At 44.0% G+C, this 25,143-nt stretch overlaps 2 protein-coding genes across 2 annotated transcripts in view; one reads left to right on the forward strand and one right to left on the reverse strand.

Moving 5' to 3' along the window:
* Window positions 1–24,361, forward strand: part of mrpl11 (mitochondrial ribosomal protein L11) — a 38,767-nt gene extending 14,406 nt beyond the window's left edge. Inside the window, exons 3-6 of the mRNA XM_062394541.1 lie at window positions 17,461–17,556; window positions 21,155–21,248; window positions 21,647–21,806; window positions 24,112–24,361. Coding sequence (XP_062250525.1) covers window positions 17,461–17,556; window positions 21,155–21,248; window positions 21,647–21,806; window positions 24,112–24,223 — 462 coding nt within the window. The 3' untranslated portion in view covers window positions 24,224–24,361. The remainder of the gene's footprint in view (window positions 1–17,460; window positions 17,557–21,154; window positions 21,249–21,646; window positions 21,807–24,111) is intronic.
* tmem265 (transmembrane protein 265) lies at window positions 6,933–8,341 on the reverse strand. Its single transcript, XM_062394148.1, has one exon. The coding sequence runs from the start codon at window positions 8,314–8,316 to the stop codon at window positions 7,036–7,038; it is 1,281 nt and encodes a 426-aa protein (XP_062250132.1). The 5' UTR covers window positions 8,317–8,341; the 3' UTR covers window positions 6,933–7,035.
* Window positions 24,362–25,143: the final 782 nt, after the last annotated feature.

Consider the following 25,143-nt stretch of genomic DNA (forward strand, 5'->3'; position numbering starts at 1 on the left):
TGGTCATTCAGTTATTAAAATGTGATTGTCTTTACAAGATTGAATGAAAACTGCCTGTGGCTCACTCTGTACATACAAATGATCCAGTTAGCCTCTTTAATGGACAGTGCTCATCAGCCTTGGATGCTGTTGCACACTTGGAAACCAGATCAATTCTCACAGTTAATCCATCTTTGTGACTTAATGACGACACTCAGAGGAGAATGTAAAAGTGAATACAGCTGGCAGGAAAGGAGACACACGCAATCCATAAAATCAGGAAATAGAAAGTGTGTAGGTGTCAGAAAGGAGTTAACTTATGTGAAAATATCACATTTCTCTTGTCTGACAGGAGGAGTCCCATTACTTAATGTTGCTGTACAAAATTACATTCTCTGCTGTCACCAGCTGCACCGTAAAATAAAATAATTTCATGAACCCGATCACACTGGCAGACTGTGACTGATTAAGTGCTCAAAATTAACATTAGTTTAAAGTTGTTTGAAATAAATAGCTTATATTCTTTTTGAATTTTTTTTAATACCTTTTATATTCACAGATTTGGTCAACAATCAACAAATAAATAGTGTTATTTTCTGAACATTTTCTCAATTAGGCTGGAAACTGTCAGACGATTTAAGCAAGAAACTATTATAACTGAAAGTTTCACTCCCATGGCATTGTTGCTCAAACACTTAAGAACCATTAATCAATTACCATTCCATATTTCTCAATTGGCTGTTTGGTAATTTGAGTGATCTTTACATCTTCTTCTCTGATATTGTCAATAACTCTCCCTCTGTCCCTTTTTCTTTTTGTCCAATAGTTTCCTCCCACCTAGTTTTAATAATGAAGTAACTCAACCTCTCAGTCAAACAACTTGGCTTCAGACTCTGTTGTTTTCTCTGTCTACACGCTGCATTAGTTTTCTATCTAGATGACACTCAGAGTTTTTGACATCACAGAAGTCAACCGGTTGGGAACCTGCCTCAAAGCTGCACTAATCAATAGTTTAATTATTAACAGATCAGAGAAAGTGTAATGTGGAGGGAAATCGCTCTTTCTGATGAAACCATGAAGATTGAACATCGGACTCTGTTGCACGTAGTGTCGCTCGAGTACTGTCAACTGTACTGCCCTGTGTGTGTTTGTGTGTATGTGTGTGTGTGTATGTATGTGCATAGCTTTTTTAAACCCTGTGTAAATGCAAGGGAAATATAATTTATTTATAGGGCGTATTTCTTTTTTCGTTGCATTTATCACATGTTTATGTCAGGGAATCGCTCTTTCTGATCAAACCATGAAGATTGCGTGCGTGCGTGCGTGCGTGCGTGCGTGCGTGCGCATAGTTGTTTTTAAACCCTGTGTAAATGCATGTGAAATATAATTTATTTATAGGGCGTATTTCTTTTTTTTCGTTGCATTTATCACACATGTTTATGTCATGCCGACGAGGATATATGTTCTGCTCTGCTGGATTTGTTAATATGGAGATGTTTGCTAACAAGTTTTCTTCAACGGGTGATGATGTGTGGGGCTGAAATTGTTTTCTCCAGAGTCTCTCTCTGAAAATACACACAGACATTTTCTATCCAATAATAAAGAGCGGGATTTAATCTCAGCCTATTGCAGCATTTTTTATTTCTGCTCAGAAATACAGCCGGCAGGATTGTAACTGCTGCCAAGCAAAGAGGCCATAATAACCCAATTTCACCGTCTCTGCACTGTTTACCAGTTAGATGTATAATAGATTTTTTGATTTTTACTGATCACATTTAAGGCTCAGCTAAATCTGCCTTCCTTCAGCTACACTGGAGGCCACCGATGCAGAAAGAATCTCTGTCACTCAGCCCTGGACTCTGGAGGTCGTTGAGTTTTTCCCATTGGCAAATATGTAGCCTTTAGTAACCCAGGAACTTTTTGACTTAATTTGACATGACAGAAGACACTGCACACCTGTAACTTCATATGCAAAAACATCTTTTATAGAAAACATTTTAATCTTGACAAACAGAAGACAAATTTTGATCACAGCAATCAATATTCATACATAAACACTCCAAACAATAGCAATCATGAATTTTGTATCAATGCTCCGTGTTTCTCATATCATGTGAAACTAGTCGGAGTGACATGAGGGCTGGTATGTTCTCTCACCCCCAAAAAATGCTGCTGTTGCGATATTCTGAAATTCACCATTCTGCCTCCTTCCCAAACAGGCTATGGTTAGAATCTGATCATTTCTGAAAAATGTGAAATGTGTGACAGCTCTAGACATGCAAACTAAGAATAGTGGTTTCTTCACCAACTTCAACAAGTGCAGTGTGTTCGTTCCTGCCTGTCTTTCTTCATATGGTCCAATTCCCCTTGCAACATATGTTCCTGGCTCTGTCCGGCACAGATATTCTGTTTTTGTTTAATTTGTGAATGCAAGGCTACTATTGAAAGGACTTTTAATGTCGTTGGTTTAGATTTTTCTCACTTTCAACATCCCTGCCTGTTTTTTCTGTTTCTGTCCCTATGAATTGTTTTCTTGCAGTTTGTCCTTTCTTAACTGCTTCTTTAAATCCATCACCTGCTACGAAAGTAAAGTATATAGAGAAAGGTACACTGGTCACAGGCTGCAGGTAACAATTGTCAACCCACTCAAACTCGGGTGGAAGTTGTCGAGGGATCACAACGTTCCTTGATTATTTCCTCTCACCTTCAGCACTGACACTGGTGCAGCTGTGTTTCCAGTTTGTGCACGATTATGTGTAATTGAATGGTTGAACGAGACATACAATGTAAAGAGCTTTGAGTGGTTGGCTGACTTGGAGAGTGCATATAAATTCATTCACTTTGCACTCATGAGCACTCTTAGTGTATTTTTGAGGTATGTGTGCTTATTTGAGTAAATCCTTTTTATGTTTCATTTATTTCTTTTTCACCACCTTCAGAGGGATATTTATGGTTTTTATTCCAAAATTTCTATTTGACAGCTAAAGTTATGTTACATACTCTGATTAATAACACTATATGTACCATATCGTATATCAGCAAATCAGGATTTATCTACCAGCAACATCCAAATTGCTTTTACCTGCTGCAACAAGAGTCTTTACTTATTAATGCATCAATGCATATAATGTCATGTTTGTTATTCTTTAATGAGCTATTGTGCATATCTTGATTCTGCACTGTGGTATTATAATTGTACTTGGTAAGATTGATACTTATATACTCTTTTGTCTTCACAATGGAAATATAATGGAGAAAGGCAGCACATCCTCAGATACAGTATGATGAGCCGGAATCAGCAGCAGCCTTTGTGTCTGTTAATTAACTAAAATCAACCCTGGTTCCGTTCTATTTCATTTAAATTCCAGCAGCAGGAACAGACCTGACACGTGAGACCATTACTAGTTTGCATTTTCATCCAGTATTGCATTGCATATCATAAGAGCCCCACATTCTTTTGCATCATTTCTTTCTCATAGAATATACTTTGAAGTTCTCTCCGAAAGCTGTGGTACTGATGCTGTGTGCTATGATGAATGATTTAGACATCTGTCTGCTAAATGTGGCTCTTGCTGCCAGACTAGGTGGGTGTGAGCTCGTACCGCGGCTGTCGCAGCATCGTTGGTAATGAGTTGAGATGGGTCGTAACCAAGAGCTCAACCAAGCGAAGCAAAGCCATATGTTTGTCTAAAGGGTTTTTGGACTGTTTAGGATGTCATTGTTGTCAGGCCAGCGTGTCATGTGCGTTTTGTCTCTCTAGACTCTCGTGCACCATCGAACACACACGTTGTGTCACAAACAGTAAATAAATGGCAGTCGGCACGGCATCAGCTCTGCTTTAGGCAATGGCCCGGCCCTTTAATCTTAGCCAACCTCTCCTCAGTTTTTTTTTTTTCTCGTTTCTGACTAACCACCCTTGACAGAGGAAGTGCAGAGAGGTAGGCTGCCTGTCGGCTGCAGGGCAAATTTAAACAAACGAGAGGAATAAAAGGAGGAACGAGAAACAAAAAAGGAAAACCGACATCTTTGATACTCAAGACTAAGAGTGAAATCAGCACATGCGAACAAAGGGGAGGAATAGAGAGCACCGGCGAGGGCGGCAAAAGAAGAAGAAAATGGAGAGAAGTGGCTTCTGCACTTTGCTTCACGAGGATATGACAGTTGGTGGGAGCAGAAGGAAAATGCTGAGCATTGTATCTGGAGTTTAACAGGTGTAGCAAAGGTGGTCATGTACCAAGGCTGCTGCCTATGCAGACACTGCTTTTAGTATTATAGAAATCTGAGATGTTGCCCAACAGAGAGTGCATCCAGAATGTATGTGTTTGAAATGTAGAGTGTGCGACGGGGGAGGAGATGAAAGAAAGAGAGAAGCCAAGGCTTGGATGCTCTCTTCTACGCTGGTTATCCCTCTGTGTTTTTTTTTCCTTAAAAGTTTCTCTGAACCGGAGAGATATTCCCCACGGAAACTTTAAAAAACCTGTTCTTGGGGCTGAGTGTGTACATTAGTCTTAATACATCTTGTAAATACAGTTTGTAAATCAAGCATAAAGCAGTGAGAATAAGTGCTTTCATGTGGACAAATAGCCTCAATTTCAATTAATAGAACCATTAAATCTCAGAGGAGAGGCCGACGGGTGCATTTCGCGGCCGCTGTGAGCAAAGAGTCAGTTCCTTCTGAAAAGCATCTCACCCGCTTACTACAACTCTTGACATGCGCACTCCATCACATCAAGACTTCTCTCTCTCTCTCTGCATTAAAGATAGACAGCACGACGGCACACTCAAGGATTACTACGAGAGGATCTGGGCTGACGGGGCAACTGGCATAATTGTGACGAATGAAGGTCTTTCATCGGCGTGCCACTCTGTGAAGCAAAGAGCACGCTTCTCTGCTTAATGTGTGTGTAGCTTCCATTCACTCCACCAGTTGAGTGTGAGGAGAAACACGCAATTGTCTGTGGCTGCAGATGGGAAGCTGATTGACTTTAATATGAAGAAGGTTCTGCAAGTAGCAGGCAGATATTTGTCTCTGGGCCGTGAATAATATGAACTGACTCCTCATGTATTTCCCCGTGCGTGTGGGCGACAGGCTGCCAATAACGCTCCTACATAATAGCCAATGAACTGTCAACACTCGGCGAGAATGAAACACTTTATTAGTTTGCACTCTGTCCTGGAGGTGTAGCTGACAACAGCTGTGGAATAACTTCACAGTATACACATGGCATATGTCCAAGTTCCGCATGGTACACGTAATACGTGCTCCTCTTTGACAACCTGGAGGCTCGTAGCTCCAAGAGGAAACAAGGCACTTGACTGAACTGAACATCCACTACACCTGCTGCTCTGACCCATAATCCCACAACGGCCAAATACTTCCACACCAGAATAACACATTTGTGAATGAAAGGCTCCGTCCGTTATTCGTGTGGGATTAAAAAGTTAATTATTTCATCTAAAGTGAAAAACAGAGTTGATGGAAGGACAGGCCGCTTTCCAAAAGAGACGTCTCTGAAAGGTGCAGACGACAAAAGACGGCAAAACATGAATTCAGAATGTGTTGTCAAACTGTAAAGGGATTACTTGCACTGGTGTTCTGTTTTTGCAAACAATGCAGTAAAGTAGACCTGGAGTTTGCAAAAATGCTTATTGAAAATCCGCCAGCCCTACCAGTAACATATTTTCTTTTATGAAAACTGTCTTTTATAATGTAATCTTGAATTATGAACATTAAGTTGTGTTAAAATGTCTATTAGATGGTTTTAACAGCTCGGAAATGTATATGAGGATGACAAAAGCAATTGAAATCTAAAACAATTAAGCCAATTAACTGATATACAAACTCAAAAAAAAAATCAACTAAAAATGATGCCGGGAGACCAGAAACACAGTTCAGCAGGGACGGTCAAACATGAGGCTCATGAGTCTGCAGGTTTTCACTCCAACCAAACACCACGGTGACTGATTCCTCTGATTAACATTCACAGCCAGACAGGATGGATGAACTAACAGTGAAATCAGCACGTTACCTTGAGTTGGAAAGAAAATCGGACACTGCTGATGCGGTGCACAACCTTGAAGCAGGGGCCCTTAAAGGTGTTGCAAGATAAATCATGGAGGTCATGAGAGTATGGAAAAAACCATCTGTATGTTTCGCGTCTGTCCCCTGATTCTCCTTTGCATTTTAATGTAGTGGAAAAAGTATAGAATTTAACATCGTCCTTCCCTAAAATGTATTCAAATGAAGAACTAAATATAAGAATGAAGATCAATCAGGCTCACAAAGACTTTGATTTAAAGGGTCACCAAAGAGGTTTGAAACCATTGAGTTGCGTTGAAATATTGGATCACCGTGAAGAGCGACTTTTACTGCTTGGATGGCTTTTAAATCATGACTCTGTGGTCCTGAAGGAAGAAAAAAATCATCCCTCCTCTGTATTCTTTTTTCGCCTCCTGTTAAAGTTCCTTGTAAAGTGTCAAAGAAAATGTACACTAAAAGGTCACAAGAATTTTTTTGGCATCTTATGGCAGAAGTGCTGATCTAATTTTTCCCTCGGACCACATCAACAGAAACTAATGAGTGAACCATGGAGGAGTGTTCCGCACCCCTACACAGTCGGAATCTACATTGGTTTCAGATTTCTTTGCAAAAAAACTTCAAGTTGGTGTGTGTTTGAAGGACAGTTCATAAAAATGGTGGCAGTTGAGTTGAGGCAGCTGTGCCCAGAATAAACAAGAACAAACACTGCCAGACTCCAGTTTACGTTTCTGGAATATTCTTTAAACTCGCATAGATGTGTTCACAGTGTTCAATTTAAAAATACACACCCACAAATCACAGCGATGCATTTTGAGTTTTTCTTAGCACAACAAAATGTGCAGAAAGCTGAGCTTGCCAAATGCATTTCCACAGCTTGGCATTAAACCCATCACTGTTGTACTGAAATTCAATACAAGTTATCTGTTTGGACGTGATACTGGCTGGTCTGAGTGTTGAGTGTGGGTGTGCTCACATGCGTTTTTGCATGCGTGCATGTTCAGAGAGCTGGAGACTCTCTAGAGTTCGTGGGAGATGAAAGAGGGTCCTAAGGGCGTCTCTGCAGGCTCCAGGCTGACGTGGGAGAGTGTGTGGCTTTGGGAGCGAGACAGTGAGTGGTAATGAGAAGGAGGAGCTTTCCCCTGAGCCTCACCCTCTCCCTGCTCCAAGCTCTGGCTTGGCAGGGTTGACTCTCCTGGTCCTGCTCCAGCCACAGTCCCAGCTCCCGCAGCAGCTCGCTCCTGCTTGTGTCTCTCCCAGGCTGAGCTCAGCTTCACAGCCAGAGCCAGCAGGTTCTTCCCCAGGAACACAGTGGACACACGGGGGTCCCGGTACCACAGCATGCCTGTGCCCCTCAGAGCCAGGGTGAAGATATTGATGGTGACCAAGCTGAGCCAAGGGTACAAAGCCTCCTTGCGGGGCCCCCTCTGTCCTGGCAGACCAGTGGCCCCAAGCTCTGTGAGGGCCACGCACGGCAGCAGCAGGAGCAGGGCGTAGCAGTAAAAGAAGACCAGACCCTCTGCCCAGATTGGAAGCTGCTGTTCAACAATCCCTCCAGTCCCTGTTGAGACCCCTCCTTGGACTTCCCACAGCCCTGCCTGCAGGTCCAGTATGTCCAGCAGGTCCACGATCACCCACAACAGCCGACCCCGCACCTCCTGCTTCCTGCGCTGAGGGGTCATGTGGTCAGCTCCAGTCAGGATTAGGAACAAGGAGGGCAGGCAGATGGACAGCAGCAGTGTCAGGGTCTTCCTGGCCAGCGGGTCGGGCGGCCGACGTTCCTGTCTGTAGTTATGGCAGACGAAGAAGAGCTTGAGCTGGAGCAGGGACAGGAAGAGGAACCATAGGGCGTTGGCGAAACCCCGCCGTGGCGACCGCACCTCCGACACCACGCCGGCTGACACGAAGCGCAGCGCCAGCAGGAAGCCCGCATCTCCTAGCAACACCACCGCACACTGCCAGACACTTGGTCCTGGAAGGCCGTGAGTGCCCAGCATGCTCTGCTCCAATAGGTAGAGGTCGACCACCGCCATCGTGCTCACCGTGACCAGGGTTGATACGCACACCTGGGGCGTGGGCACCATGCCTGTAAAGAGACACGCACAGATGCACAGTGGGAAAGCTGTTACATCAACAGAATTCAAACTCTGCTCACATCGCTGCCCACGCGGCCATCTGTCCGCCGTAAACTGACACATTTGCAAGATAAGAACATGTACATGTAAAACAGTTTGCTTGTTGCTGTGGTCGGAGGCACAGGCTGCAGAGTAAGCACCCTTCGTCCTTGACCAAAGCTTCATCTACCCCGATGCTTAAGCTGAAACTCCTGTCATTGTTTTGTTTTTTTCTTCTCTGCAGCTCTTTAAATTAAATAGTCGTATTTTCTCTGCAAACCACCAAACATTACTCCTTTTTGATTCGGAGGCTTTCCCAACTTCTCCCCTGTTACTTTTCTCTGTTCACTGTTGTTGTCTCCGCTCTTTTTTGTACTCGGCTTATCCATTATTTATTAATTGTGTTCAGACACAGCAAGGTGCCCTGTCAAAGCCTTTTCTTTGCCTCCATAGTCCGCACTGTTTATTCTCATACTGTGCTGCAGCCTTTAATCATCCCTCATTTCAGATGAATATTGATAACTTGCTATTTGTATAGAAATGCGTTTGCCTTGTGTGTCTGTGTGCACGCTCTGGTTGAGTGCATGCAGGCAATGCTAATGTGCCCCCCCCCCCCCCGTCTTCCTATTCCTAATGTTGCGGCTCATATCCAGGCCCTGGACAGTAAAACCTCAGTAGTGATCTCAGCATGGAAAACTCTCATTGACTTTACAGTGTAATCGAGCCAACACCTGTTTGTTGTATTTAAGTGAAATCACAGCTCAGAGCCCGTGGACTTGTCTGTTTATCTGCTCGGCAACACTCAGGGTGTCAACCTCTCAACAGGATCAATGGCATTATAATATAAAATCATTACCGTTTCAGATGTGTGGTAACGGCGACAGTTGAGCATGATCGAGCGGGAGATTGTGAGCATGATTGCGGCCTCTGAGAGAAATCTGCCAGTGAAAAATGTGTATTGATGCCTCGCCGATGGAAGACACATCGCTCCCCTCACTGTAAGACTAACAGGAGCCCTGCCATATCCTCTGTGCTGACTGAATCACTGAAGAGGGCCTAGGGACTCCAGTGAGTACAAAAAGGAGAGGTTTTGAGATTGTGTGTGTGGACAAGGAGAAGGAGCATAAGACAGCGTGTGAAAGATTAATAGGCCTTTTGGCTGTCTACATGCCTGATAAAGTGTTACTGTATGATGGTAATAGTTCGTAAATAAGCTCTGAGGGAGAGGGGGGAGGGGGTGATGAAGAGGAAAAGGCTGAGATGCAGATGGAATGTGACTTCCACCCACTTATAGAGAAGACATGCATCTCATAAGCTAGCGTGGCCTGGATGAACCCCGACGCATTCATCGCCCTGAGTATTGAAATATCACCGACATTAGAGTTTGTTCTGAAACAGATGATTAAAAGAGATGAAGAAAGGAATGATCTCGACTGATTAATCTGCTCGGAGGCATGGTGGGAGGACGGGCGTGGATCACGGCAGCGTTCGTAATATCCGATGCCTGTGAAGCCCTTTGTCTTACCCACACACTGCAACTTGATTATCATTGCCTGAAAATCTGAGTGAATTTCACCAGATTTAGAGGGATATTGGAATCAAAATTAGATTTTTTTCTTTCTGTCTATGTAAAACAGAAAAAGCATGCTCTGATGGGATGAAGAGAGGGAGGGGGGTGGATAAGTTTTCAGCCCCTGTTGCAGCTGTTGTTTTTCTCAGAGAGGTCTGGCTTCTGAAGTCGTTCCACCTGCGCCTTGTATTTTGCTCGAGGAAATCTCCCTGTCAACCTGTATTCTTGTTGTGACTCCCACTGTCAGCGCCGTGTAATGTATTCCGCTCTGAGTGAGGGACCTGGGATGACAGCCTGTCCGTCCACTCTGCTCGCCAATAATGACCAGATTCATCACTCCCGTTTCTGGGAAGTGACACCGCTGTTGACAGGATGAGACAACCTATTTCACCAAGAGCGTGAGTAATGACATGTGATGGCGTCCAGGTGGAAGATTTGCTCTCGTTTTTCACGGCCTTTGTTCAGTTCCGCCATGAAAATCATTTACCCACCAAAAAAAGAAAAATCACCTCTTCTCTTCCATGTGTGTCACTTGTGCACATGGCTTTCTCTCCCCCCCCCCCCCCCCCCTTCCATATAGAGTCCTAGCATTCATCCAGAAAAAAAAAGAAGCTCTGTGCAGCAATGAGATGGAGCCAAGCCTGGGGGGGTTTCAGCACTTGCTTTTGTTTTCTATTAATAGTGGGTGATTTCCAGGCGGACAGAATTCCATACAGCGCAGGAATTAATCCCTCTACACCTACTTCATCTCCATAAACACACCTCACGTGAGCTGCACAGCCCATCAGACACCGCATCTGTCGCGGGTGTTCACAGGTGGTGGCACACGGATAGCACCCAAGGGCACCAGGACAACATCCCAGCCATCAACTCATTAATTAATGGAGGTGGGAAGCATGCAGGCAGTGTGTGTAGCCCCCTGATTATGCTGCTGGATAAAACCCCCTCTCAAGAGTTAAAGCCTCATGACCGAAACATCTGTTGATTTATCAGGGTGTTGTTGTTTTTTTGTTACAGAGTTATGGATTTTGTTTGTTTACTTGAAATGTGGTTATCCTCAGCTGGCCCAGCATGCAGCGCTGTGCTGCCACGTCCCCCTTGACAATTTAACAATCTCTCTCTCCCTGCAACACCTGTTTCATAACCGCCCCATCAGACCATAACAGCAGGTATATGTGGAGGGTCTTATCCGTGCATGCAGCCGGTAGTAAAGTGAAGATTTAGTTACCCGAACCATTCGTCTTGCACTTGGGCTTGATGCTCCTGACTTGATTTACAGCGCGACTAGTGTTTTAAGCGCCGTCTCTGACCAATAAAGTCTCCTCTTTATGGTCGCTGATGAGCCGGCGCTCGGTGATAAAAGTCTCGCTCCTACAGTCCGGGTGCTCCTGTGGAGTCGGGCTCCAGGAGGAGGCTCGTCGTGCGGCTGCAAGAGGAGAAAGTCATCGCCGGACACGAGTTTTGAGGAAACAACAAAAACGACTCAGACTCTATAGGATCTGCAGATCCGCGCAGATCTGGCGCGGCTGGTGTTTCGGGATCCGTGCGTAATGCGGTGGCTTGACGTGGATCTGACTCTGGATCTGTCGCCTCCCGCAGTGTCGGGGGGGTGGGGGTTGGTGGTGGTGGTGGGTTGACACCGTGCAGGGCTGACGCTGATGCCGCTGCTCCTCGCTCGGGCTCCGTCTGTTGCGCGGAAGACCGTCCAAAGTGGAGCAGGAGCGGCGTCGCGGATTCGTTAAAGCGGCGCCCGCAAACCGGGAAGACGGCACAGGAGGAGCGAGGGGGAAGCGCGGCGCGGCAGCAGCGGGAGGAGGCGGAGGACGAGGAGCACAAACTCACTCATGCTGTCCGAGTTGGCTTGTGGTGTTAATTTGTAAGCAGGCTACGTGCTCCACTCCAGACCTCCCACCCTCCTCTGTTCCTCCCTTCCCTCTCTTCTTCCTCCTCCTCCTCCTCTCCTCCACCATCAGCTATTGAAGTTAAGCTGGAAGAAGATGCTATGAATATTTCAGAGCACCCAGCTACCGTGTACTCATTAGTTATGCTAATCATGATGATGCCACTTGCAGAAGATTAATGCCATTGTTTGGGAGCGGGGCAGATACCTTATTTACCCCCCCCCCCCCCACCCACCCACCCCCTCCTCGCCTGCTACAAGAGCGGGGGAAGTAGAGCGAAAGATGCTTGGAGCCTGTCGACACATTTAGTGCTCAGAAGGCAGATGTTACAACTTTAATTAGTCCTCCTTCTGTCTACTTACTGTCTTACTCACACAAGGAGACCGTCCCTCTGTGGGAGATTAACTCATTACAGTTGGCTGAATGCACAGAAGCAGTGGGAATTTCCTCAGACAGATCTGTCTGAAAGCAAATCTTTTTGGAAACCGTTTTTTAAAAGGAGCCGGCTGCTCGCCTCATCAGAGAATTCAATTTCTGTCACTTTGTCGGCCACAGATGCAGGTTTTTGGGGGGTGGGTGGGGTGGGGGGGAGGAAGCCACAGCATCACCTTGTCCCCAAGGTCCTGCTTCTTCAAGTGAATCTGTCTGCATTTCTGCACCTTTGAGAGGCTCAAAGTCCTCAACTGCCTCGTTTCTGTGGCTCTGTGTGCCGGGTTCATTTTAAAGTAAGAGGTTTAATCAGAGTGGTGAGAAAGGGGATGGAGAGTCATCTTTCTTGTCAGATTCAGCTCTGCGCTCCGCTGGCTTCCAAGAGAGAAGAAAGATTTTCCATTTTCCTCAATTCAGCGTGTTTTTTCTCTCTCCTACTTCTTCACCCTTCTTCTTTCTGCCTCATTTATTTCACCCATGTCCTCATGTTTATCCCATTCTCTCTCAAGTCCTGTTACTATCTCCTTCTTCTATTTTCTTCTTTCTTTTTTTCTGTTCCCCGTGGGTGTGGTTGAAGGTCACTCTGCACACTGGCTCACTTTCAGAGTGGAGAGCGAGGGGGGGCGATGCAGGGAAAAGGACAGAAGGGGAACAGGGACAATAGCAGAGGAAGGCGAGGGGCAGCCAGGCGGGCAGGCTGTCCACAGTACTGTGCAGTCATCACTTTTTGCTTCAGACGTGATTGGGGAAGTTTGGAAGAACACATGGGGTTACAGTCTGTCCAAGAAAGCTGAAGGCGTAAACAGTGAGCCATGCTCTATATCATTCCTGAGGCTGATCATCTCAAAAATGCAGGACTCAGACCCTTCACCCTCTTCCTCCTGGCTCATCTCACTGCACGACATGAATTAATTCTTCTGATTATGCATTGAATTATTTTAATATTGTCTCATGGACCAGAAGAGATTAAAATGAAAGCAGCAGAACCAGAGATATTGTCTTTTTTATCTTGCGCACAGACGCCTGATGCCTACATTACCCACAATGTGATTCAGCTACCAGCAGTTGGGTCTTTGACTTGGGCGTTATTTATGCTATTAGCGGTTAATGTTGCCTCGAGTCAGTCTGCTCGAGCAGAGAAGAGGAGGCTGCAGAGGTCTGCTTATTTGTAGCTTCACATCCCAGGAGTTTTCTTTTCCCTTTTTCATTTACAAACATGTACACTTAAACCAAAGCGATGCCTCGAGTGGCATCACGCAAGGTAGTTTATCAGATTTTGTGCAGCTCCCTCAGGAGCCACATGAAGCTATTTTCCAACTACATATGCAGTCAGGCTCCCGACACCTGTAAGCCGACTTTCATGTGTGAAATCGTTGGAGTTCCCATTTAAATGAAAATCTTTTTTTGTGCAAAATTCACGGCTAAGTCTCTGAATCCTGCACAAACACAACACAGGCTTTGTTAAACCTGTTGTCGGTTTCTGACTTTATTTCTGCACCAGGCCTCTTCACGTGTCAGTGAATCTTTTTTTTTCCTGGTCGTCTCCAATGAGGAGCTCCAGCTTCCTGCTGTTCAGGCTCCTGGGTTTCTGCTGCCTGCTCCACGTGTGATTAATCATGTGAAGTGCCAAAAAGCACAACACTATCAGGACTATGAGGGGGACGTAATGGAGTTGGAAATGGGATGCTTTGTCGCAGTGCTATCCATTTTGTTCCACCAGCGCCTGCTTGGTCGCTTTGCTCTCACCGTGCCCTCAAACAGCCAATTCCTCTTCTCGTGCCCAGCTGCAAAAAGTAAAGATTTATTTTAAGCAAAGATCTTGGCTTGTTTTGGTTGTTTCTAAGATGACTCTCCTGAATTTTGGGTCAGTTGTGCGCTCATGCTGTTTTAAGCACGGCTCACCAGAGAGCAGGGGGAAAATTGTTTTCCTTTTCCACTCTTAAGACTAATCCACTGATTCTACGGTGGAAAATCAAGTAAAACGCATGTCCAGCCTGTACTCAATGTACTTGGTTTGCTGTGTCTGTCAGACCTAAACTGACCTGATATCCCTCTTCTCGCTCTCCTCGGACCCCCCCTGCCTGCGAGGAGTTCACCGTCAAACCTAATCTGCTCCATGACGCTACAATGGGCTGAATGTGATAAAATGTCAACACCGGCGCAGATTAAATGAACAAGGTAATGAAGGTAATGAATTGGAGTATTTCACACTAAAGAGTTTAATTAACCCCGTGCCCTCTCAGTTGTACACCTTTGTCCCCGTATCGCAGCCCTCTTGCGTGTCGACCACCCAGGGCAATTCATCCACTGGCCTTGTTCGTGCCAGGGGCAATTAATTCTGACTCTTGCCCCAGGGCCTTATCCACTGTCTGTGTCCTTTATCTCCATGTTTTCCACACTTCCATAAGCACAGCACTTGACCTACTCTCCCTCTCTTTCTCATCTCCTTCCATCCCTCTTCCTCCACTCTCTCCCTTATTTATTTACCCCCCCCTCTCCCCAATGTTCTCGCTCCGTTGCAAAAACACCTGCGACCATACGCGGTGAACACTTCCTCGCTGTCAGCAGTCTCTCGCAGCTTAATATGCACCGATATCCTCTCCTCAACTGATGTTTGTGTCAAATTGAAATGAGGCCGAAGTGGTCATACATAAACATCTGGGCGCACTCACCCTTATTCATGAGGACCCCCTGCGGCCTCCTCTGTTCTTCGCGCCCGTCGTTCACCTCGGTCAAACAAACCTGCTGTCATCGTTCAGATACTGACCACGACCACTGGCCACATTCTGACAACTTTAATACACCTCGTCCGTCTCCATCTTTCCCATCCCTGCCTCTCATTCCCAAGTCACACACTCTCTCTCTCTCTTTCTCTCTTACATACACACACACACCCATCCCGCCACACCAGTGCTACATCTTGTTAAAAAGAGTTAGTGAAGCTGAAAGGCCAATCACATTAGCACAGAGGCAGTGTCAAAAAAGACTGCAGAGAATATGGTGGAAGGGTTGAATCAAATGGACATTTCTCTTGATTTTAATTGCGAATGCCTTATTGCTCTCATAATTATGAGTAATAAGACTCTGCCATGCTGATCTCCCATGGATCACACAGCAATTACTCACCACCGTCGCTGCTGGATTTGACGCAGAGAAATATCTTCGTAGATTAGCATTTAATCCCAATGCCCAGGATCGACGAAGTCTTTAAAGATGTGAGGCGGAATCTCTGCGTTCACGGCCGATGTCGAAGGCCCCGCTTCGGGTGATGGGCTGCAGCCATTTTATACTGGAGAGCGCCCGGCTCTAATCAGTCATGGTGGGAGACAGAGGATTTATCCAGCAGCTCGGACTCGAGGATGATTAGATGCTCAGATGCAGTGTGAGCGGGGTTAGCGATTTGGCCGAGCCATGATTGTTACTGTTCTAGTTCTCTCTCTCTCTCGCTCTCTCTGATAAATGTCATGGGAGGTTGGAGGAACAAACCTCGAACATTGCTTTCATGGCATGCCAGCCTCTCTTAGCACATTTACAGACTGTGATTGCATTTCCAACATGGCTCCATCGCCGCAATTACTTGTACTTAAACTATCAAATAGCCAGAGGCCAAAATAAAACTTGCTCATGCTGTCATCTACAGAGGATGAGATGCCCGGAATAGTGTGGAAAAGCTTAATTAAAATATGATTACCTGTCTCTGGTGAACACTTAATTGTTTGCAGAGCTTCTGGCGAAGAATCTGCTGACGTCCCAAGTGGGTTGTATCTCTGGTCTTTTCTCTGTTATCACTCTTTATTCTTCCTTCATGTTTTCACTAATCCTTTTAGCAATAATGCAGTGTTGTGTAAGGAAAGGCCATGTGAGGTCCCTTTCTCTATCTTTACACAGTCACTCCTTTGTGTGTATAATGTCTGGCTTTTTGTCCTTAAGCACATTTTAGAAGCATCAGGCATTATCTTTGGCTGGTCAGCAAGGCCCTTTCACATTGTGTGGCATGAAAGGGCCGTCTGAGGCAGTGGGAGAAATCATTATCCACCATTCGCTGAAGAGAAGGAAAGGAATGGGAACCAAATGGGTGAGGCAGAGCCTGAGGCTTTGCTTTGACTCATACCCAACATCATAGCCTTTGCATTAATCCAAATTTAATTAGACTTTCCATCAGTGCTCCCTCCTCGCATGTTTACCATTGCTATGTTGTTTTATGGGAGGTGGAGGGAGGGAAAGGCACGGGTAGAGGGTAGTGCGGTTGGCATAGGATTACTATTAATAAGCACCGGAGGGGAGGGAAGGTAGAGCCTAGCAGGGGCTCCGGGGATGTAACTGCATTCCATTTCATTAGTGCGGCATTGTAATTCAAATAGCACCCATCAGCTCTGAAACAATAACCTGCCTCGACGCATGTGGTATGTTGAAAATTCAATCAGTTTGTTATTTTGTTCGCGAGATGCTCGGAAATTCCGGCGAGTATTGAGCCGCATTTTAGACACTAATGAAGTGATGGGGTTCTGCAGATTGAGTGGCTGATTAGCATTCATCAGGTGCTTTTGAAGCCTTTAGTGGAGATGATGTTCAGAGAACTTTCTGCTCCGTTAAGTTCAAATAAATATCTTCCCCGCTCCGTCATTGGCGAAGGTCTCAGGATGACTGACTTTTCATCAGATCCATTATTCGAATCTGAGGGCTCAGCTTGGCACTGACTTGGAGCTATGGAAGCTCACGAGTCCATTAAACTGTGTATAAAAAATCTTTTTTTTCTTCCCCTCATTTCTGAAATGCACATTTCAATCAGTCTGCTGCCTTTGGGAATGATGACGGGTGAAGGTCAGCTTAAATTTCAACAGTAATAATTAGATTTTTGTATTCGTTTTTTGCCACTGAATTCAGCTGCAAAGAGGAATGGTGCAAAGGAGCAGCGTTGGCCGAGTGTTGACTTAATGTCACCCATCCATTTTGCTCTCGCTCTGGTTGGCCTCGCAGGAGCTGGAAAATGGGAGCCTCATTCATCACTGGGTTTCTCTGGCTCAGGGCACCAACATACATTCAGTCATAGCTCGAGTGACACACACACACACGCGCACAAACACACACATTGTCTGGAACAACAAAGCACTGCACATACACACATGCGGTGTGGGTAAAACAACAATATGTAGTGCAAAAATGACTTTTTCACACACCCTCTCTTTCATTTAAGTTATGTAGTATATACCATCCCATTCCCGCTCCCTGAGCCACTCGTGTGTGAATAGTTCGTCTCTGAAGCTGTGACGGACTGACAGAAGCTCAGGCATCTGTATTCCAGCCATGCGACATGAGGGACATTTGACTGAATGTTTGTGAGCACAGACTCTTCATGTATTTTAAAGCGGCTCTCACAGCTTCCATGCTTATTTGCCCATATTCTCATGTTTCCCCCGTCCTCCTTTCCAGAAAGGAATCCCCATCGGACAGTTCTGCAAGGACTTCAATGAGAAAACCAAGGAGCTGAAGGAGGGCATCCCTCTCCCTGTCAAGATCCATGTGAAGGTGCGTCTGTGCGGCTCGGCTCGGTGTGGGTCCAACTAACCCACCCCTTACCCTTTTCTCTTAGCACCCCTCGCTCCCACGACTGTGGTTAATTCCACTAGCTGCATAACATTACCAGAACACTTCCATTATTCATACTCTACCACAGAAGTAAGCCTTTTCCATTTGCATTCATTAATGAAGCAATACCCAGAGGAACTTGCAGTCAAGAAGCATTAAGTGCATGCAAGAGATGTGAATTACTCAGAAAAGAGGTGTTGGTAGCTTGTAGTTGTTCTTTTTCCACACAAGCTCACATCGTTTTGACTCGACACACCAACTTACTCCTTTATGTCAGAGGTGTATTACATGTGGGTTGTAATGGGGTTTGTGGGGGGAAGCCTAATCCTTTAAAAGGCTTGAATTTATTTTGACATAAAATATCCTGCTCGCTGCCTATCATGGCCATCTGCTGGTCCCTTCCAAGGCTGCACACACCAGTGCTGTGTATTCTCCGTATATGAAGTTTAATGTTAGACTTGAAATGTTTCTCTTTCACCTCAGGCTCCTCTGTAGCCTTGAGCACATCCGGCAACACCTTTCATCCTGTTTAAAGGAAATGTTTAACTTTTTCTGAAAGTCTACCTTTTACTTTTTTGCTCTGAGTTTGATATCAATCCACTCTCATACGCGTGTGTTAAGGATCCAGAGCAGGGAGTTCAATTATATAATTATAAAAACTACTAACATGGGAAACAACTTGTCTGGCACCGTCAACAGTTTACTAATGAGCCTTTTACCACCTCACCAATTAACATTATGTTCCTCATCAATTCAATTCACACACTAATAGACATGTAACAGGAGTAAATAGCCTGTGGCCCTGTCCGGCCGTAGCATAGACTGTATATAAAGATGACTACTCTCCAAACGTGAAGCTAAATCATCACGAGCCACCTGCATATGTCCCACCTTCCCTAAGATAATGGCTGGGACATGGACAACACTGAAAAGTCAAAGAACACATCAAAACAATAGTTTCTGTCATTTTAGGTGGTTCTTGTAACAGGGATGTTTGTGCCGTGGTAATTTTCACGGTACCCTTGTTTTTGTTGGTTATTTGATACTATAAAAATAAAAAACATCATGATTGACAGCTGACTTACTTGTGATGTGTCAAATGTGTGTATCAGCTGTACAACGGCTTGATTCCCCAATCGCCACTGTGCAGACTCTGGCTCCAAATAACCATCATCCATCTTTATATACAGTGTGTGGACTGTACTCAGTCACAGTGGGATTCTCAGCTAAATGCTAATTTATTAAGCATCGTACATTTAGTAGAAAAAGTACAAAATCAAATGCACCAAAGTTTTTTATCTGATAGTGGAGCTGGAGGAAGATATTACAGTTCATCTCGGGGGGGGAAACAAGAACATGCTTTTTGAATTCCATGGCACTGAGCTAAAAGCCTCTCATCAGTACAGTAAGTCTGGAATGCAGATAAGCATATTCCTCAAAACGCTGAACTAGTGTTTAAATGTTTTGGGGAGCTGGGGCTTTCACTCTCTTTCAGTTTAACTCCGTCTTGTTTTTGCCTGCAGGAAAAAGTCTGGTGCAATATATGCTGTTTGTTTCATTTTGTAAAAAAATGTAGGAAACAGTAGCAAACCACTGGACCTTTAGCTTTTCCATAGATAGAGAAAAATTCTGTTGCCTCTGTCAAAAGGTCACTGCGGTTAGATAACACAACTCTGATGACAAATCACCTGCTCTGTGGTATCTTCTCTGCTCAGCTACTGTTTGTTGTTCTCTCTTTGTTGTTTTTGTTGTATTTATGTGACAGATAACAGACGATCCACAGTAACCTTTCCTCAGATGATTTATTGATAGGATCTATATGTCTGATTTGAAGTTTTCTTTAAAAGGGAAAGTCCAGGGAGGAAACGAAAAAGGGTCAGAATAACTCAGTGAGGCTGAAGAGATTATTTTTATTTTGGTCCTGAGGGGAGGATGAAAATGGCGAACGAATCAGGCAGGAGAACAGATGCGCAGCAGCTGAACCCACAGGGGGTCGACAAAATAACCTAAACACGGCATGCAAATGGCCGAGGTTACTCCAAAGTTAAAGCCATTTTTTATGTCTTCACATTATTTTGTCCATCATCTTTTAAATGGCCTGTATTTTATGTGTGTAATGTGACTGTAGTTATTTTTTGGGGACAAACCCACAGAGATTTATGAAGTGACTTTAAGTTTTAGCTTTCCTTCAGCTCATTGTTTTGAGTCTAAACCTCAGAATATCATCGTTGAGTTTCCCTGTCGATGCGCTTTCTAGTATTGTTTCTAATTCAGCAAAAAAAAAAAAAATTCTTATAAACCACTGTATTCTGCCTGACCAGCACTTAACAGTACACAGTAAAAAATAGGGAGAGCTTTTATCTGCTGACTTCATTCAGGAGCTGAAATGGAAATTAAAAATTTGACATTGGATGAATTGTAATTTTTCTTTGTGTCTCCTGGATGTGTAAATATGCAGCTGCTTGCAGACAAGTCCATTTATTAGATTAAAACCATATAGATCAACCTAGTATTCCTCCACCCGAGTTTTATTCCTGGAAGCATGGGGACAGCCTCAAACAGCCGTGCTCAAACATAATAACGTTTACCACATACAACAGGCCTGTCAGTCTCTGGATGTCTCTGGATGATGAAGCAGTGTGCAAGAGGCTGCAGCAGAAAAATATTTCACATTGACAGAGTTTGGGAGGTTGTGTCTCCTTTTTTTTGTGGTCTTTCTATAACAAAAGTGCACTGAAAATCCTTTACCGGTGTTTTCATTCGTTCTAACATTGGCTGCAGTCATTAGCATGCGAGAAAAAACTGGCCAACCAGCTGAGTCAGCTTCACTTCCACGGCCGTGAAGAATTTAATTTCACAATAATTTCATCGGCTTCAAAGCGAACACAGCCGACCTGAGCAGTGTCAGGTTTGATGTTAGTCCTCATCGCCCCTAGAGGGCTCAAACGATTTCTAAAGGAACGCCCTGATTGATGAATGATCACAACATATAACTGAAACAGCCACAGGTTGATTGCGACTAACGACCTGTGTTTCACGATGAACCCTCCTCCTCCACCACACCGCTGAACATCCAATGAAGGAGACAATGAAAAACAAAACCTTTTAAAGAAAGAACTAAATGAGAAATTTAGTTATGTTTGTTAAAATAAAACCCTGAAAATTCATGAAATTCATTTAATTAGATCTCCAGTGCCAAATAACAATGTAATCAGGTTCTGTCTTCTACAACAGTGGAGAGAAAAACCTGCAGCTTTAGTCTTTGAGCAGGAAATCATGAAGTCAAATGCATATTTTACAAGACTCCCATTTCAAAACTTTCTCTGTAAACTGCAAGAACGAATACTATGTTTTAGCAACCGCTGCAAAAAATATTAACAAAGATACATTTTATAGATAGAAATCTAAGGAGAGGGATGCATTCCTTAAGGGAGGTGTTGTGTTGACCTCTGTTTTTAATATCCTGGCCACAGTGAGATTATTATTCCTTGAAAACCTCAAATGCTCACTTTCTCTCCTCTCCTCTCCGTCTGCTCAGCCTGACAGAACGTACGACCTGAAGATCGGCCAACCCACGGTGTCTTACTTCCTCAAGCAGGCAGCGGGCATCGCGAAAGGGGCCGGCAAGACAGGTGAGATGTGCTGCTTCACTTATGTTTCTGCTCTCGCTCAAATAATCACCTGCTGAGCCCATCCAGAAACGGACACGCGTCTCTCCATGGGCTCGGTTGTGAGCTGGACTGTGATTGATGTTATATTCATGACGTGCGGTGGAACTGCTGCAGAGGAGGGAAGTGGCAACGGTGCTGTGTTCAGAAAAGAGAATTCTGGATTTCCAGCTTTTTGTGCACTCTGCTATCTCCAGACTCATTTCAGCTGTTGACTCCCTGACATCTCCCCGACACCATCTCCACACACACATTCCTCCACTTTGTCCTCTTTTTTAATAAACCTTTCATTGTAGATTTATAGAATTATTTGCTCTTTATTCACACCTTTCTGTCTCTTTTGTGTGTTTGTGTTTGTGTAGGTCATGAAACAGCCGGGATGGTGTCGTTAAGGGCGGTGTATGAGATTGCCCAGGTGAAAGCCGAGGATGACTGCTTCAAAACCAGGAACTCCTCCCTGGAACACGTCGTCAAATGTATCATCGGCTCAGCTCGATCACTCGGCATCAAGATTGTCAAAGAGTAGGTTCTGATTCTGCTTATGAATTCAGTGTATTGACTTGAGAAACCACAATAAACCTGTCCACACACACACACACACACACACACACACAACGCCAACAGGTCCTGTCCTCAGCTTGCTAGTTGGTCGGAGTAGATCCTCTTTGTATAAAGTTCTTTGAATGAGCGAGTACACACTGTCACATATCGATTGACATATATTTTAGATCTGCAAAGAAATACATTTATTAGCCTTGCTTACATTAAAGCTGCTATTCATAATAACGGCCACAAGAGGTCAGATAAGATGACAGTAAAGAAATAAGAAATAATTAAAGTCCTGTGAAAAGGGGAGATTGTGGGAAGGGGGCTTTAATAGAATAATTACTATTCATTATATATATATGAGGCTACACTGTAAATAGGCTCCACTGTAAAAAGTACTTTGTGTCCAAGTAATAGCTGAACAGTACAGCTGTGATTGGTACAGAGAGAAATCCAGTAAAAACCGCTGGCCCATCAATATGACAAGATTTCTCCCAGTGTTCCCAATGTGAGATTGACGCCACACACAGCTGTACGATGAAATAACATTAAACTTAATGTAAAAGTAAAAGAATAGAAAATCAATATATCGTGGTCAGTGTTGATGTTGAGACAGCCCTGGACAAAAAAATGTGCATATTGGAAACCACTTTCATGTTAGTATGAGATTATTCTCTTTATTCTACCTGTAAAAACAACATGGACATAGTAGTGAAGTGTCCTGGGGCAGGATGCTGACCCCTGTGACCCCTGACGGTTGTGTCCACATTGTGTGTATGAAGTATGATGAAAGAAGTGATCCATATAGAAGCCCTTTGAATCGTGGATAAACCCGAAAGAGCACCATATCAACAGAGTCCATTTGTTAGTTATAAGAGCTGTAATTAGTGGGTTGTCAGCTGACCGATCAGTGGATCAATGTAAAATGTATAAAGTGCAATTATTATAATAATCGAGTCCTAAAGTCACTTTTTCAGCATAAATTCCACAACCCTTTAATCATGACATCTTTATGAGCATTGATTAAACAAAACAAGGCATTTGAGACTGAAAAATGTTGTACTATTATAAAGACCGAACTATTTTGTATAAATAATCAGATTAATCATAATGAAAATAATAATTTTTTGAACCTGTACATAATAAATGTACTGTACAGAGGCAGTATGTGTAGAGCTGGACACACTGATGCTTTAGATTTGAAAGGTGTGACATCCAGTCCCCGCTCACCAGTGTCTCAACATCTCCCTGAGTTTGCTCGGACACCACGTATTTATTATTTATGACTTTCCACAGATTTGTATTCGTATGGCCGTGAACTCTTTTAGTTCGGCGTTCAGGCAGAATCACACCGAGGCTTCACTTCCTACTTCAGCTAATGATTTTCTACTTCTCCCACAATCCCTTGCTCCCCCTCACTTAAACCATAACGTGTCTTGTGGCTGCACTGCATTATGATTTATTGAGAGAACTGTCGGTGGAGAAACTTGTATCGCTGCTTTCTCTTTTTTTTTGTACGATGGAATTTCTCCCTGGATGGCAGTAGAACACACTGTCACTCCAGATTGCAGATGTTCCTATTTGACTCTGGGGGCTTTATTTTATTGGGGCTTTCTGTCCGCGCCACTCTCGGTTAAAGCAGTACGTCAGGGGGAGAACTGAGTATTTCCTTTTGAAAAAAATACGTTCACATGGACTTGATTGATTAGATTAAGGTCTAAACTCAAGGTCGCTGTTAGAGCACAAAACTTGTTTTTGGCCACAACTCGAGAATTCATGTAGTAAATAGAATGAAACCACTTAATGCCTCAATTAATATTCTGCCAGTACATATATATTATACGAGTCCCGACAGACATGAATGTAAACTGCAACTTTACTTGTTGGCTGAGGCAAAGATCTGCTGAGCCGTGTTCAGACCTGGTGTTAACATCCGTCCTGAGGGAGTTGGAGTGGAGAGTGGAGTTAAAATGTGTCCTGAATGTGTCTCCGTTGATCGGATCCCACTTCCCAGATCTATATGCTCTATATATTGTATTTATTCATAGACTGTGGATTATTGTGAAACTTTAGCAGGTCAGAGGAAGTCAGCTGAGCAGGCCGTCCCTCATATGGGGTCCTTCATTTGCGTTGTGTAGCCACATGCGTCCCAGGCCACTTCCCGTTTTGTCTCTTAAACCTTTTAACAGTGTAGCGGTGTTACTGTGGGTTAGAAGCCTGTAGTAACTGTAAGTAACTATGTTGTATGTTTCTCCCCCCCCGTCCCCGTCCCCCTCCTCAGTCTCTCAGCTGATGAGTACAAACTCTTCTTGGAGCAGAGGGAGGAGAAATTGAAAACCGATGCAGCCGAAGCCGCAGCCGCAGCCGAAGCCCTGATGAGTAAAAAGAAATGAAGAGCTGCAACATCCAATACTGACGCCCAGCACCCATTCCTGTTTTTATTTATCTTTATATATATGTACTGCATTCGTACGAGAACAATGTTAGTATCATGTATGTCAGATCTCAATAAAGAGTCATCTGTTATGCGATTTTCTTCTCTGTCCTTATTCACAGCTGATATTAAGATGTTTCTTTGCAGCAAATACTGTTTGTTTTAATATTTTAGATTGAAAGTTACAGTTAAAGTTCATCACAGACGTTTTGACAAAAACACCCACTCCCATTTTGGGAAATATTCCTGCCCCTGAGCGTTTCACTTCCTGCGCGCCGAGCTAATGAAAGTGTAATTGCGCTGTTCTGTAATTGTACATTCAGTCTCTTTGATGTTGTTATCTATTATTAACAGGGCTGGAAGAGATTTGGCTTTTTGTCAGATGGTGCAGATGGTCTCCTGCTCGTTTCACACACGTCTCATTGATACGGGACCTAAAGGGTCCGTGACATGAATTATTGCAGAAATCACAATAGCAGGGACTATAGCAGTATTCTTTTTTCTTGATTTTATCTGGAATTATGACTGAATGACAGGATCGGATTTGTTGAAGAACTCCCACAATAGTTCTATCTTGTTGTTCCTTAAATTTCTATTGTCCTAATTCTGTGATGATTCCACATGTTTGTTAATAAGTATTAATAAATCTATAGTCTATAATGCATTAAAAATTATGCTGAACAAATCATCACTCGGTAATTCTTCAGGAACTAGTTTGGTTACAGATTGTAAATTCAGGGCTTTGGATTATAGATCTGACAAAACAGGCAATTTCAAAATTTCGCATTGGACTCTGGGAATTTTTATTGGGTCATTTTCACACCTGTGACATTTATGAGTGTGGTTGTTGCTTTCAGCTCCAAATGTAACACAAGTTCA

Source organism: Platichthys flesus, chromosome 8 (assembly GCF_949316205.1).
Source record: "Platichthys flesus chromosome 8, fPlaFle2.1, whole genome shotgun sequence".
Classification (NCBI taxonomy): Eukaryota; Metazoa; Chordata; class Actinopteri; order Pleuronectiformes; family Pleuronectidae; genus Platichthys; species Platichthys flesus.

What these genes read in the sequence shown, in the direction of transcription:
- tmem265 (XM_062394148.1), bottom strand. Translation starts at nt 8,316, where the DNA reads ATGAAGCTTTGGTCAAGGACGAAGGGTGCTTACTCTGCAGCCTGTGCC.